The sequence below is a fragment of the Podarcis raffonei genome, chromosome 11 (genome assembly GCF_027172205.1).
Source record: "Podarcis raffonei isolate rPodRaf1 chromosome 11, rPodRaf1.pri, whole genome shotgun sequence".
NCBI lineage: Eukaryota > Metazoa > Chordata > Lepidosauria > Squamata > Lacertidae > Podarcis > Podarcis raffonei.
This window is the reverse complement of record NC_070612.1, coordinates 49,280,350-49,294,201: the sequence shown is the minus strand read 5'-3', so window position 1 is coordinate 49,294,201 and position 13,852 is coordinate 49,280,350. Positions and strand designations below refer to the sequence as shown.

Sequence of the window (13,852 nt, the reverse complement as noted above, 5' to 3'; positions counted from 1 at the left end):
AATCATAGTAATAGGGTGGGTCCTGAAGAAGTATATCTCAGGTATTGAATGCCAGGGCAAAGTGGTCCGTCTTTAAAATACAATGGAAACCTTACAATGAAGGTGCAAGGCATAGCTATGTGGGAAGGGAATTCCGCCATCTAGTAGCTGCCACAGAAAATGCCCTCTCCCAAGCCACACAAACACTGAACTTATTAGAGCAGTGGAGCTACCAAGATGGCTCCCTCAAGATGGGACGCGGGTGGCGCTGTGGTCTAAACCACTGAGCCTCTTGGGCTTGCCGATCAGTAGGTCAGCAGTTCGAATTCCCACAACAGGGTGAGCTCCCGTTGCTCTGTCTCAGCTCCTGCCAACCTAGCAGTTCGAATGCATGCCAGTGCAAGTAGATAAATAGGTACCGCTGCGGCGGGAAGGGAAACAACGTTTCCACGCACTCTGGTTTCTGTCATGGTGTCCCATTGTGCCAGAAACAGTTCAGTCATGACCCAGAAAGCTGTCTGTGGACCAATGCCGGCTCCCTCAGCCTGAAAGCGAGATGAGCACCGTACCCCATAGTCGCCTTTGACTGGACCTAACCATCCAGGGGTCCTTTACCTTTTTTACCTCCCTCTGCTGATCTGTACCCTGAGAATATATGTAGGGAAGGAGGTGTTTCCCCTCCATATACTTGGGGCGTAAGTCGTTTAAGGACTTTGAACACTAATGTGAGTGTATTGAATTGGGCTTGGAAACAAACTGCTAACTGATTAAGTGCCTCTGTTAGTGTCAGCAGTCAATGCCACAGATTGATAGACAGTCAGCAACTTCTCACTTGCACAGTGCCAAATGAAGACAGCCCCTGACTCTACCCTTGCCTCCCGTCAGGTACTGTGTGCTTTCCCCTCAATTGCCCCACAGCGGATGTCAAGATACTCATCAGCAAATCACCAAACCAGCCTCACATTTCTTTAAAGAAGCATTTGAGTTCTCAGGCAATGGTCATTTGGACTCGTTCTCAGAGATCAGATAGTCATGGGAAACACTAATACACTTCTCCAAGAGTTGTATGCATAGAACTGAAATCTTGATTACTTAAACAAATTCTAACATGATAGTAGCAAAAATCAGTTTACTTACGGATACACATTTCTCTGCTTTCATAAAATCCAGGGCAACACTGAGATTTCCGCCTGTACATAGTTTTTTCTCCATGCCTATAGGCAGTACGGTAACTGATTCTATTAAAACACATGAAAGCAAAATTTGTTAACAAGTACTTGAATATAACCAGCTATGGATAATTAGGGATATTGCTGACCTATAAATCAACCCTCCTTTTCCTTTGTTAATTAAGTATTCCTCTCACTAATTCTATATTGGACTGTTCAACTATTTCAAAAAATATCTTAAGACTTTCAGATACAAACATAAACAAGCTGAATAATTATTAGAACTCAAGCCAGCAATGCATCCTTCATATGTGGGAAACTGGATTGATCAGACATAACCAATCTACCCCAGAGGTAGTCAATACCCTCCAGATGTTGTTGGACTCCATCTCCCACAAGACTCCATCATCATGGCCAATGGTTTAGAATCATAGAATAGAATCATAGAATCATAGAGTTGGAAGAGACCACAAGGGCCATCGAGTCCAACCCCCTGCCAAGCAGGAAACACCATCAGAGCACTCCTGACATATGGTTGTCAAGCCTCTGCTTAAAGACCTCCAAAGAAGGAGACTCCACCACACTCCTTGGCAGCAAATTCCACTGTCGGACAGCTCTTACTGTCAGGAAGTTCTTCCTAATGTTTAGGTGGAATCTTCTTTCTTGTAGTTTGGATCCATTGCTCCGTGTCCGCTTCTCTGGAGCAGCAGAAAACAACCTTTCTCCCTCCTCTATGTGACATCCTTTTATATATTTGAACATGGCTATCATATCACCCCTTAACCTCCTCTTCTCCAGGCTAAACATGCCCAGCTCCCTTAGCCGTTCCTCATAAGGCATCGTTTCCAGGCCTTTGACCATTCTGGTTGCCCTCCTCTGGACACGTTCCAGTTTGTCAGTGTCCTTCTTGAACTGTGGTGCCCAGAACTGGACACAGTACTCCAGGTGAGGTCTGACCAGAGCAGAATACAGTGGCACTATTACTTCCCTTGATCTAGATGCTATACTCCTATTGATGCAGCCCAGAATTGCATTGGCTTTTTTAGCTGCCGCGTCACACTGTTGGCTCATGTCAAGTTTGTGGTCAACCAAGACTCCTAGATCCTTTTCACATATACTGCTCTCAAGCCAGGTGTCACCCATCTTGTATTTGTGCCTCTCATTTTTTTTGCCCAAGTGCAATACTTTACATTTCTCCCTGTTAAAATTCATCTTTTTTGTTTTGGCCCAGTTCTCTAATCTGTCAAGGTCGTTTTGAAGTGTGATCCTGTCCTCTGGGGTGTTAGCCACCCCTCCCAGTTTGGTGTCATCTGCAAATTTGATCAGGATGCCCTTGAGTCCATCATCCAAGTCGTTGATAAAGATGTTGAATAAGACTGGGCCCAAGACAGAACCCTGTGGCACCCCACTAGTCACTCTTCTCCAGGATGAAGAGGAACCATTGATGAGCACCCTTTGGGTTCGGTCAGTCAGCCAGTTACAAATCCACTGAGTGGTAGCATAGTCAAGACCGCATTTTATCAGCTTCTTTAAAAGAATATCATGGGGCACCTTGTCAAATGCCTTCCTGAAATCAAGGTAGACTACATCCACTGCGTTCCCTTCATCTACCAGGCTTGTAATTCTGTCAAAAAACGAGATCAGGTTAGTCTGACATGACTTATTTTTCAGAAATCCATGCTGACTATTGGTGATCACAGCATTCCTTTCTAGGTGCTCACAGACTGTTTGCTTAATGATCTGCTCCAGAATCTTCCCTGGTATTGATGTCAGACTGACTGGGCGGTAATTATTTGGGTCCTCTCTTTTCCCCTTTTTGAAAATAGGGACAACATTTGCCCTCCTCCAGTCTGCCGGGACTTCGCCTGTTCTCCAGGAATTCTCAAAGATGACTGCCAGTGGTTCTGAGATCACATCTGCCAGTTCTTTTAATACTCTTGGATGCAGTTCATCTGGCCCTGGAGACTTGAATACATCTAAACTAGCCAAGTATTCTTGTACTATCTCCTTACTTATTCTGGGCTGTGTTTCCTCTGCTGAATCATTTGCTCCAAATTCTTCAGGTCGGGCATTGTTTTCTTTATCGGAGAAGACTGAGGCAAAGAAGGCATTGAGGAGTTCAGCCCTTTCTGTGTCCCCTGTTTGCATTTCACCATCTTCTCCGAGTGACCCCACTGTTTCTTTGTTCTTCCTTTTGCTACGAACATACCCATAAAAGCCTTTTTTGTTGCTTTTAACCTCTCTAGCAAGCCTGAGTTCATTCTGGGCTTTAGCTTTTCTGACTTTGTGTCTACACGTGCTGGCTATTTGTTTGAATTCCTCTTTGGTGGTTTCCCCCCTTTTCCATTTTTTGTACACATCCTTTTTTAATCTTAACTCAGTTAAAAGTTCTTTAGATAGCCACCCTGGCTTCTTTAGGTACCTTCCATGTTTCCGTCTCATTGGTATTGCCTGAAGTTGTGCTTTTACTATCTCCCTCTTAACAAACTCCCAGCCATCATGAACTCCCTTTCCTTTTAGTACTACTGTCCATGGGATCTCACCCAGCACTTCCCTAAGTTTTATGAAGTCGGCTTTCTTAAAGTCAAGAAATTGAGTCCTAGTATGCTTGGCTGCTCCTTTCCGCTGTATAGTAAACTTCAGAAGAGCATGATCACTCGCGCCTAATGATCCTTCCACTTCTACCCCACTAACCAGGTCATCAACATTGGTTAGGACCAGATCTAAAATGGCTGTTCCTCTTGTTGCTTCTCCCACTTTCTGGACAATGAAGTTGTCTGCAAGGCCAGTGAGGAATCTGTTTGACCTTATGCTCTTGGCTGAGTTTGACATCCAACAAATATCCGGGTAATTGAAGTCCCCCATTATTACTATCTCCCTTCCTTTTGCATGCTTGGCCATCTGTTCCAGGAAGGCATCATCTATGTCCTCCGTTTGGCTTGGGGATCTATAGTTTAGGATGATGAGAGCTGCAATCCAACACCATCTGGAGAACACCACATTCGTTACCTCTTAGGGTGTCAAGATCCAGCACAGGGTTAACACAGCAGAATTTGTGCACTTATACCCACTAATTTAATTGAGCTGAACTTGAAGAGGAATTTATTTATTTCAGAATTTAGTAACTGCTCTACATTCAAGGAATACCTGAGTGGTGTAGAGAAAGAAAGAAAAAACATTAATCCTATCATTATTAAGAACAGATATAAAATACAGTAATTTGGGGAGGCTTGGCAGAAAATAAAGTGAGAATTCCAGGGAACTGGGGCCACCATGAGAAAAACACATGCCAGAGTCACAGCATACGTTACTGCAGTGGCTCATGGCACCATCAGTACAAGCATAAAATCTGAAGTGGCCTCATTTCTCTACTGTTCAAGAAGCATTGAAAAATGACCACCCTCTATGGTTATATCCCATATAACAAGATCCATCAAAATATATGGCAGGCATGCTACAGAACTGCTTGATCAATTCCTATTTTCAGATAGTAAAAACTGAATAAGCCACTGCATCAACATTCTAAGTCTCTCTGTAATTCTCTAAAGAAAGGGAACATATTTTCACACTAGTGCCTCACACAATCTTCCACAGCCCAATAATCCTTTGTAAAATACAGTGAGCACTTGAGAGGATTATCTACCTCATAGTCTTACTTTGGATAACTTATACCCAGAAGCACACACATGCCGGCATGCAAACTATGGTTGCACTCATACGATCTCATTTGTGCTTGATATAAATTATTCTAGACTCTTTTTAACGTGAAACAATCTTTAATCACCTACAAAGGATTATTCTAGCAAAGCAATATAAGAACATAGTTTATTGTTTAAAAGCGAATCACCTGTGTCGTGTGCATTTAAACCAGTTCAGAATGTCTGTGCAGCTGGTATAGTAAATTTGATCAAAAGGGTGTGGATAGGATTCTTGGACTGTAACAGAATAGCTGCACAGAAACAAAACAAAAATATTAAGTATGTACTGTACTAGAATGATTGTTAAGTTAAATAAAGTATAATTATGAGGGAAACAAATATATAGGTTTACCAACATTTCAGAGATATTATCTGTGCAAGTGAATACTCACCATGTTTCAGACAAAACCAATCAATTACTCTTTAAGTTGTTCTACATCAAATACTATCTGCTTACTATACAGTAGTTACATCTCTGATTGAAGAAAAGTATTGTAAACTATGAGGATGAGCAGCAAACTTTTTTCTTTGGTGCAGATCTAAGTGCATATATTCATCTAATGTTTTGTCACAGCCCAGAAAGTAAGTGCCTGTTTTCAGCCAGCATCTACTAAAGGAGTTTTCCACTTTTTAAGGCAATGTTTTCTTCCACCTTCTACCATTTGTGTTCAGAAGTGTCCCAACAGATAAAGGAGGGAAACACAACAAACATTAGAAATGGATTGTGAACCAGAATGCTTTTCTGCATTATTGTTCATAGTTAACATTTTAATAAAATTTCCAATAATATAGCAAATGTGGTGCTACAGTTGGATGATCCATACAAATATTCTTACTGTGAAAATGATGACCACAAAATGTGGGAAAATGTGATTTGCACCCAGAAAAGCAATCTCGCCACTTAGATTTGAATATGTGAGAATTGAAATCCTGCTTCCTTAATTCCAAATCTACAGCAGTTTCATTATGTGGAGCTCATCTGAATAAACTTGTTTTGTTTTTTTAATAAAATAAATGAATGAATACCCCTCAGAAATATGTATGAAAAGTCTAAATACAGTAACTATAAAGGTTCCTTGGAGAGCACCTACATGAATTACACAGGCCAGCTGTTTCTGTTTATCATTGCCAAAGAAAAAAGTGTAATTTGTTGACTACCATCTATTCCAGTGCAACTGCTAGTGGTATGGTAACTTTCCAGATGGTGGTTTATATGTTCTTCCCTTTTGCCACACCCCTAAATATTGGAAGAAGAATGAAAGAATACTATGTTTCGAAATAATCACTAGTCAAACACACACACACACACACACACACACATATATATATATATATAAAATGATGGTTTCTACTAGTTTTAGGGGCTAGATTCAGACTTTGTTATGCTTAGAGAAGACCATTTGAAATCTATGAGACTTAAGTTTAGGCAAACTTACGGTAAATCCCATTGATTTCAGTAGGTCTACTCTAAGCACAACTAACGCTGGATCAAACAACATGCAATCAATGCTTCAGATGTTTAGATGAAAAGACACAAAAAATTAAAGGCTCCAAAATGAGTAAAAACAGCATCTGAATTTGCTTTTGCAAGCTTGGTATGGTGATAATGTTCACCCACAGCCCTTCAACTCTTTGTATGCATGAGAACTCCAGTGGATATGCTGTGCTCCTCCTGTATATGTAATTCCTTCATTCATTTAAGCAAAGGAGACAGATCTGTGCACACATCCCTTTGCATGCACAGAGCTGCCAGTGGAAGACACACTGCAGTGAAATTATAGCTGTATTTTCCTCTCATGTGAAAATAATTAAACCAACAAGTTCTAAGGTAGATTTTAAAAGCTTCATAATTACACCGGGATGGCTTCCAATAGGGCTAATTTGAATATGCACATTCTCCCACAGAGTTAATTGGATTAAAGGTATCCATTTATAGTGTGTCTGGTATTTATACAGTGGTACCTCGGGTTACGAACTTAATTCATTCCGGAGGTCCATTCTTAACCCGCAACCGTTCTTAACCTGAGGCATGCTTTCGCTAATGGGGCCTCCTGCTGCCACAGCGTTGCTGGCACGCGATTTCCATTCTCACCCTGGGGCAAAGTTCTCAACCCAAGGTACTACTTCCGGGTTAGTGGAATTTGTAACCCAAAGTGTTTGTAATCCAAGGTACCACTGTTACGGTTTTTATTTCCCATTCTAGGCATGGATATATTTAAAAGTAGAATGTGCGTGTGTGTGTCTCAGTGATGCATTTTTTTCTATATAGCTGCTTTGGGATATAGAGAACACAGATCTGTTTTCATACATGCAGTATGCACTTTAAATAAACATAAACATGGACATAAACTACTAGCAAAATAGCTCTTAAATGTTACCTCTCCCAGTGGCTACAGACATTTGGATCCTCAAGATTTAGGGATAAAGTTGCGGTCACCCAGTGGTACAAAAGTATGAGAGGGAAGTGAACAAACCAATCCAAATAAAGAACCATCTTTTTCACAGAATAGCCCTGTGTGAAAAGAGAAAACAATTGCTAATATTACTGTTAGGTACTTGTTACAACCAAGTCCAACCTTACATTGATGGAGGATGAAGCAACCTGTTTCAGATGGGACTATAGGAGTGGACATATGAAAATAAGAATTGGTGTCTGAATGGTGGAAAGCACAATAAACTTGGCACAGGTTATCATTGTATAAGTGGGGAAGAACTCATACTTCCAGTGACATGAAGGAGTTGAGAATTGTGTTTTAGTATCTTCTTCAGCAAGGTAGGGGATGTTCTAGGATGCAGTTCTCGGATGCAACAGACTAGATCACACAGGTCACTTTTGTTTATTTAATATGCAGTGCAGTCATAGCACGCCTACTCAAAAGTAGGTCCCACTGAGTTAAGTGGCACTTACTTCCAGCTACTGAGCATAATAACTATTAATAATTAATTTAATTTAATTTAATTTGTATACTGCCCTATACCCACAGGTCTCAGGGCAGTTCACAACATTAAATCACACTATAAGAACACAGAATACGTAACAAAAACAACCCAATTACCCCCCCCCTTCCACAACACATTTTAAAAGGTCATTGGATGTCAATCAGCCAAAGGCCTGGTTAAAGAGGAGCACTTTCGCCTGGCACCTAAAGGTGTATAATGAAGACGCCAGCAGATTCTCCCTGGGGACAGCATTCCACAAATGGAAAAAGATACATTGCCACCTTCTGGACTTTTCATGGAGGAGGCACACAAAGAAGGGCCTCAGAAGATGTTCTCAGGGTCCAGGTAGGTTCATACGGAGAGAGACAGGACTGCAGCCTCAATCAACTTTCCACTGACTATTTATAAATGGGTTTCCTTCACTGCTCTAATTCTGCTTCTAGGGACATAATCAACAGAACTCATAGATGATTAACACAGCCCTTGGCAGGGCAGAGGGAGAGGGACAGTGAATGGCCTTTAAGATGCATTTGTTTCCAACAGGCCATAAAGGTAAAGGTAAAGGGACCCCTGACCATTAGGTCCAGTCGTGACCGACTTTGGGGTTGCGGCGCTCATTTCGCTTTATTGGCCGGTGTACAGCTTCCGGGTCATGTGGCCAGCATGACTAAGCCGCTTCTGGCAAACCAGAGCAGCGCACGGAAACACCGTTTACCTTCCTGCCACAGCGGTACCTATTTATCTACTTGTACTTTGACGTGCTTTCGAACTGTTAGGTTGGCAGGAGCTGGGACCTAGCAGCGGGAGCTCACCCTGTCGCGGGGATTCGAACCGCCAACCTTCTGATCAGCAAGTCCTAGGTTCTGTGGTTTAGCCCACAGCGCCACCCGCATCCCTCCAACAGGCCATAGATCACTGGTAAATATTTGCTTGTGCATGGGCTGTGACTCTGCTCTTAGAAGTTTATGTTTATTGCACAAGACACCAATGTAGTCACAGCAAGCAAGACTGCTGCCTAGGAACATAGAAAGCCACCTTATAACAAGCCACACCACTGGTCCATCTAGCTCAGTATTGTCAACGCTGACTAATAGCAGCTCTCTGGGATTTTAGACAGACAACATTCCTATCTAGAGATGGCAGGTATTGAAACGGGGATCTTCTGCATTCAAAGCAAACATTCTGCCATTGAACTGCAAATATCCTGTGAGCAGCAATATCCATTCTAGATTTGCTTCCATTATCAGAGCACAGTTGAGGAAAAACCAGCATAAGACTGGGCTGAGCTAAATTGCATTCATGGGTTTCTGCACTTCTCAGCTACACAAGCCCTTTGTTCTATGCATGTCAAGATTTGAAAGCTCCTTAAGTAGCATTAATACTGTGGTAGTCAATGAGCTATATTAACCAGGAATGAAAAGTTGTGCACTTGCAGTTTAATTTCCAATGAAGCAGTGATTTCCCTTATTAAAGCAGATTATTCAGGTAAATTGTATTTCCTTTTCTTAAAATGTCAATAAATTTCCTACTGAATGCCTCTAACAAAAAAGATTAATGTAAAAAAGAAGACTCAACTATTTGCATGAACCCCCTAGTGTACAACTTGATTGCATCCTAGTTCTTTTGCTTAATTATTAAGGAAAATCAAAACAGAAAATCAGTACAACTGATTAGCATTGCTAAAGTGTTTATATTAGCAAAAAAAATGTAGAAGATTTAACTCTATCTACAGTATGCAGAAATACATTTCTAAATGATCCATTAATATAAAGGTCTCAAGGATTCCTCATAACTGAATGAACAACACTGACAACACAAACTATAAAGGGGTTGAAAGTTTCATATGTCAGTTATGTTGTTTATAAAGAACATTTTTAAAAAGATACCCACTTTTCAAGACCCCCAGATGGAAGATTACATAAGCGAGTGTCACAGTAGAAATGGCATGTCAAGGTAAATGCTGATACTTATTGAGAGCTTTGTTTGAGCTCCTGCTAACCTAGCAATTAAAAAGCATACCAGCACAAATAGATAAATAGGTATTGCTGCAGTGGGAAGGAAAATGGCGTTTCTGTGTGCTCTACCTTCCATCAGTGTTCAATTGCGCCTGAAGTGGTTTAGTCATGCGGGCCACATGACCTGGAAAAGTCTGCAGACAAACACCAGCTCCCTCAGCCTGAAAGCGGAGATGAGCGCCGCACCCCATAGTTGAATTCGACTGGACTTAACCATCCAGGGGTCTTTCACTTTTACCTTATAAAAGGTATTGGGTAGAATCCAATGTTAGTCCTACTCAGAGTAGACCTATTGAAAATTAATAGACGTGTCACCTGGCTCCATTAATTTCAATGAGTCTACTATGAGTAAAACTTAGTTAGAGACAAACTACTGACTATCCCACTATAACTGGTGGAAAGATAGCATTGTTTGAGATTATGAGAAATAGTTGCAGTAGTAAAAAAAAAAATCTTTAAAAAATCTGGCAGTGGTAGATAGTTGCATAAAAGAGGACAGGATCTGAAATGAGATGACACACTCTTGCATAATAATCAACAAAAAGGTAATGGGTGGGGGATGGTTTTTATTCAAGGATACTAGCTTGGCACACTCTCGCTAATCTCTTTCACTGAGGGATTTCCTAGTTTTCTTGGATTTGAATGAAACCTAGTGCAGATATAACATGTCCAGTCCCATAAGCAGGATTGAGATATTGTGAGTGAACTGTGGGCTTTCACACTCTTTGCCTCCCTCTTAAATGTGAGTTTGCATTTTTTGAAATTCGTTTTTTTGAAAAGCATTGCATTTGCACCATTGTTAATATTAACCATGGTTAGCTTCAAGCAAAAGTACAATCAAGAACGTGAAGTGGATTTGCAAACACTAGTTAAAGTCTACCGTTGTCCTGACTGTGGACAGGAACCCATGGGATTTGGCAGACACCCGAGGGCGTCTTAGTCTGGCATGTGGCAGCTATCTGGATCCACCCAATTATCAGAAAAGCAAAGAAATTACTGGTTTAGATTTTCCATTAGTATCCCTGGAAAATAAACTGTACAGTTAAAGAAACACCACATATTTCCATTGGGAAAGGAAATTATAGGACAGTAAAAACTTCCTTGGGCTGACCCCTCCAGATCTCTTTCAAAATAAGAATCCCCCCCCAAAAAAAAATTAATTAGCAATGACAATTTATTCTCATACCAGTCTACCTTTGTGATCACATATATACCTTTTTTAGTGCAATTTTAATATTTTCTTTGCTAATCATATATTGAAATGGTGCTCTGTTCTCAAAAGCACTTTGGAGAAGCTGAAATCCCAGTAGTGTGCTAAAGGACTTTATAAATGGGAGTGTGTTTCCATGATCCGCAGAGCCCAGCTATCATCTAAACAGCTGCACATCATATGACAGCTGCAAGAATAGCAGGTTTAAAGTTTTCATCCACTTAGAATGGTGATTATTCTGCTCACAGAGCAGCCTACAAAATGATCAGCACTAAACTGGTTTGGGGAAAAACAACAATGTGTTTGGGGTGGGCTATTACAGACCCACTAGAACAGAGGTAGTCAACCTGGCACCCTCCAGATGTTGTTGTACTACAACATCCATCATCTTCCCTGGCTTTTGGCCAGGCTGGCTAAGGCTGATGCAAGTTGTAGCCCCACAATATACGCAAGGCATCTCACAGCTAGAACTGTATGAAATGGCATAAGCTGTTCTTCATACAGCTTTCTTTTTGTGCAATAAGGGTAGTGGAATAGTAAACAACTTTTATATCAGAATATTTAGCTGCTTGCTATACAGTAACCACAGGTACTAAATACAAGAAAGGGAAAGCAAGAATATGTGGACTAGCCCTGCTCCCTTTGTGTCACACACAAGCTGGCATCATGTTCCCTGTTTAATAATAATAATAATAATAATAATAATAATAATAATAATAATAGCCCACCCATCTGACTGGGTTGCCCTAGCCACTCTGGGTGACTTAACAACAAAATATAAAAACACAGTGAGACATCAAACATAAAAAAACTTCCTGATACACGGCTGCCTTCAGATGTCTTCTAAAAGTTGTGTAGTTATTTATCTCCTTGACATCGGAGGGTGTTCCACAGGGAGGGTGCCACTACCGAGAAGACCCTCTGCCTGGTGCCCTGTAACTTCACTTCTCGCAGTGAGGGAACCGCCAGAAGGCCTACAGAGCTGGACCTAAGTGTCTGGGCTGAACGATGGAGGCGGAGGCGTTCCTTCAGGTACAGTGCTGAGGCTGTTTAGGGCTTTAAAGGTCAGCAGCAATACTTTGAATTGGGCTCGGAAACGTACTGGGAGCCAGTGTAGAATGCTCAGCATCATTCCCAAAGAAGGGTGGCCATGCAAGTTCAAAGCAAGACTACGCAAACACAGATATACGCACACACAGGGCTACCTCCACAGAGATGAAGATCCCGGTCAGTGTTCTCACCCTCATGGTGGGGAATCTGAAGCCCATAAGCCAAAAACGGCCTTCCAGGGTTCTCCCTCTGGCCCTCCAGTTTATGCGCCCTCTCCCCAGGCCAAACCCTTCATGGGTCCTTTTGCCTAGCTGGAATGAGTCCTTGAACTGTGATAATCACTCCAGCCTGCTTGCCTAGATGGGAGGGATGCATGTCAAAGCATGTCTATAAACCCGTCTGACTTTTGTATAGCTGCAATACTGTACAAATGCAGGAGTCACATCCATTTCTTTTCCCACCTTTGCTTCTGCCTCACCCACATTCCCCACTGGAAAGTGGCCCTTGGAATGTTACCCTCCAAAGAATGTTGCCTTTGGGGCTGAAAAATGTTGCCCACACTTGATGTAGAGAACTCTATGTGCATACACCTGTACTTGCACAGGTATCCTCAAACTAAGGTAAAAAATGCAAAGACAGGGAACATGCATAGGACACGCAGGTAAAGGTTAAAAAAAGGTAAAGGCCCCCTGGACGGTTAGGTCCAGTCAAAGGCGACTATGAGGTTGCGACACTCATCTCGTTTTCAGGCCAAAGAAGCCAGTGTTTGTCCACAGACAGCTTTCCAGGTGTTGTGGCCAGCATGACTAAATCACTTCTAGTGCAATGGGGCACCGTGGTGGTAACCAGAGAACACGGAAATGCCATTTATCTTCCTGCAGCAGTGGTACCTATTTATCTACTTGCACTGGCGTGCTTTTGAACTGCTAGGTTAGCAGGAGCTGGAACAGAGCAATGAGAGCTCACCCTGTCGCGGGGATTCGAACCATCAACCTTCTGATTGGCAAGCCCAAGAGGCTAAGTGGTTTAGACCACAGTGCCACCAGCATCCCTAGGACATGCATCAGCATCCAGAGGCATAACCAGCACCCCACATTATTGTACATCTACACCCCATCAAACAGCATTTTCAACCCCATGGCAGGAGCTCTAAGCATGTGCAAATGTACTACAGACTGGTTCAGAACGTGCAGCAGCGGGCAGTGAGGTCACTAAATGCTCAGCGTCTATAGGACAGGACCAGTCCAACGATTATTGCTAACACTTTCATACATTCTGGTCCCACAGGTATTGAAACCTCACTATGGCTTTTGCTGTACACAATCTCTGCTCATAATGCATTCTTAGACAGTAAACAACGAACACAAGGCAGCAATGTGGGACTTTGGACATAAAAACAAAAATGTTATCTTTTGTTGACAGACAGAAACATTAATTAAAGCAACCAATGCTGACCTTATCAAAACTTGTATCTGACCCAATCTTGTCAGCAATGATTAGTCTCATGTTAACTTGTGGCTATGAATAAACTTGATTGCTTTTATCGATTCTGCTTGCAGTGTTAATAGATAACGGGCATTAAATGCAGCAGGAGCAGTGCACTAGGAAATCATTTTCACACATGTATATATTTTCGCATTCTGTCACATACCTTATAATCTGGCTCATGGCACATAAAGCAGAATATAAATTTGCAAGGCAAATCATTAACTCATTGGGTATGGAGGACTGCCATAACCAGCATTAGCTCTTTACTGACGATCTCAAATAAAGGAAAATATACCTTAAGCA

The 13,852-nt window shown here is 41.7% G+C and overlaps 1 protein-coding gene across 2 annotated transcripts in view; it reads right to left on the bottom strand.

The window, feature by feature from the left end:
* The window catches only part of MEGF10 (multiple EGF like domains 10), a 114,066-nt gene that overhangs the window by 79,066 nt on the left and 21,148 nt on the right, over positions 1-13,852 (bottom strand). Inside the window, exons 2-4 of one of the 2 annotated variants that reach the window (XM_053407941.1) lie at positions 7,225-7,358; positions 4,996-5,097; positions 1,117-1,217 (exon numbers count right to left, since the gene is read on the bottom strand). In XM_053407941.1, the coding sequence (XP_053263916.1) occupies positions 1,117-1,217; positions 4,996-5,097; positions 7,225-7,340 (319 nt within the window). In that variant the 5' untranslated portion in view covers positions 7,341-7,358. Of the gene's footprint in view, positions 1-1,116; positions 1,218-4,995; positions 5,098-7,224; positions 7,363-13,852 lie in introns of both variants that reach the window. The other variant, XM_053407940.1, reaches the window with a different exon arrangement.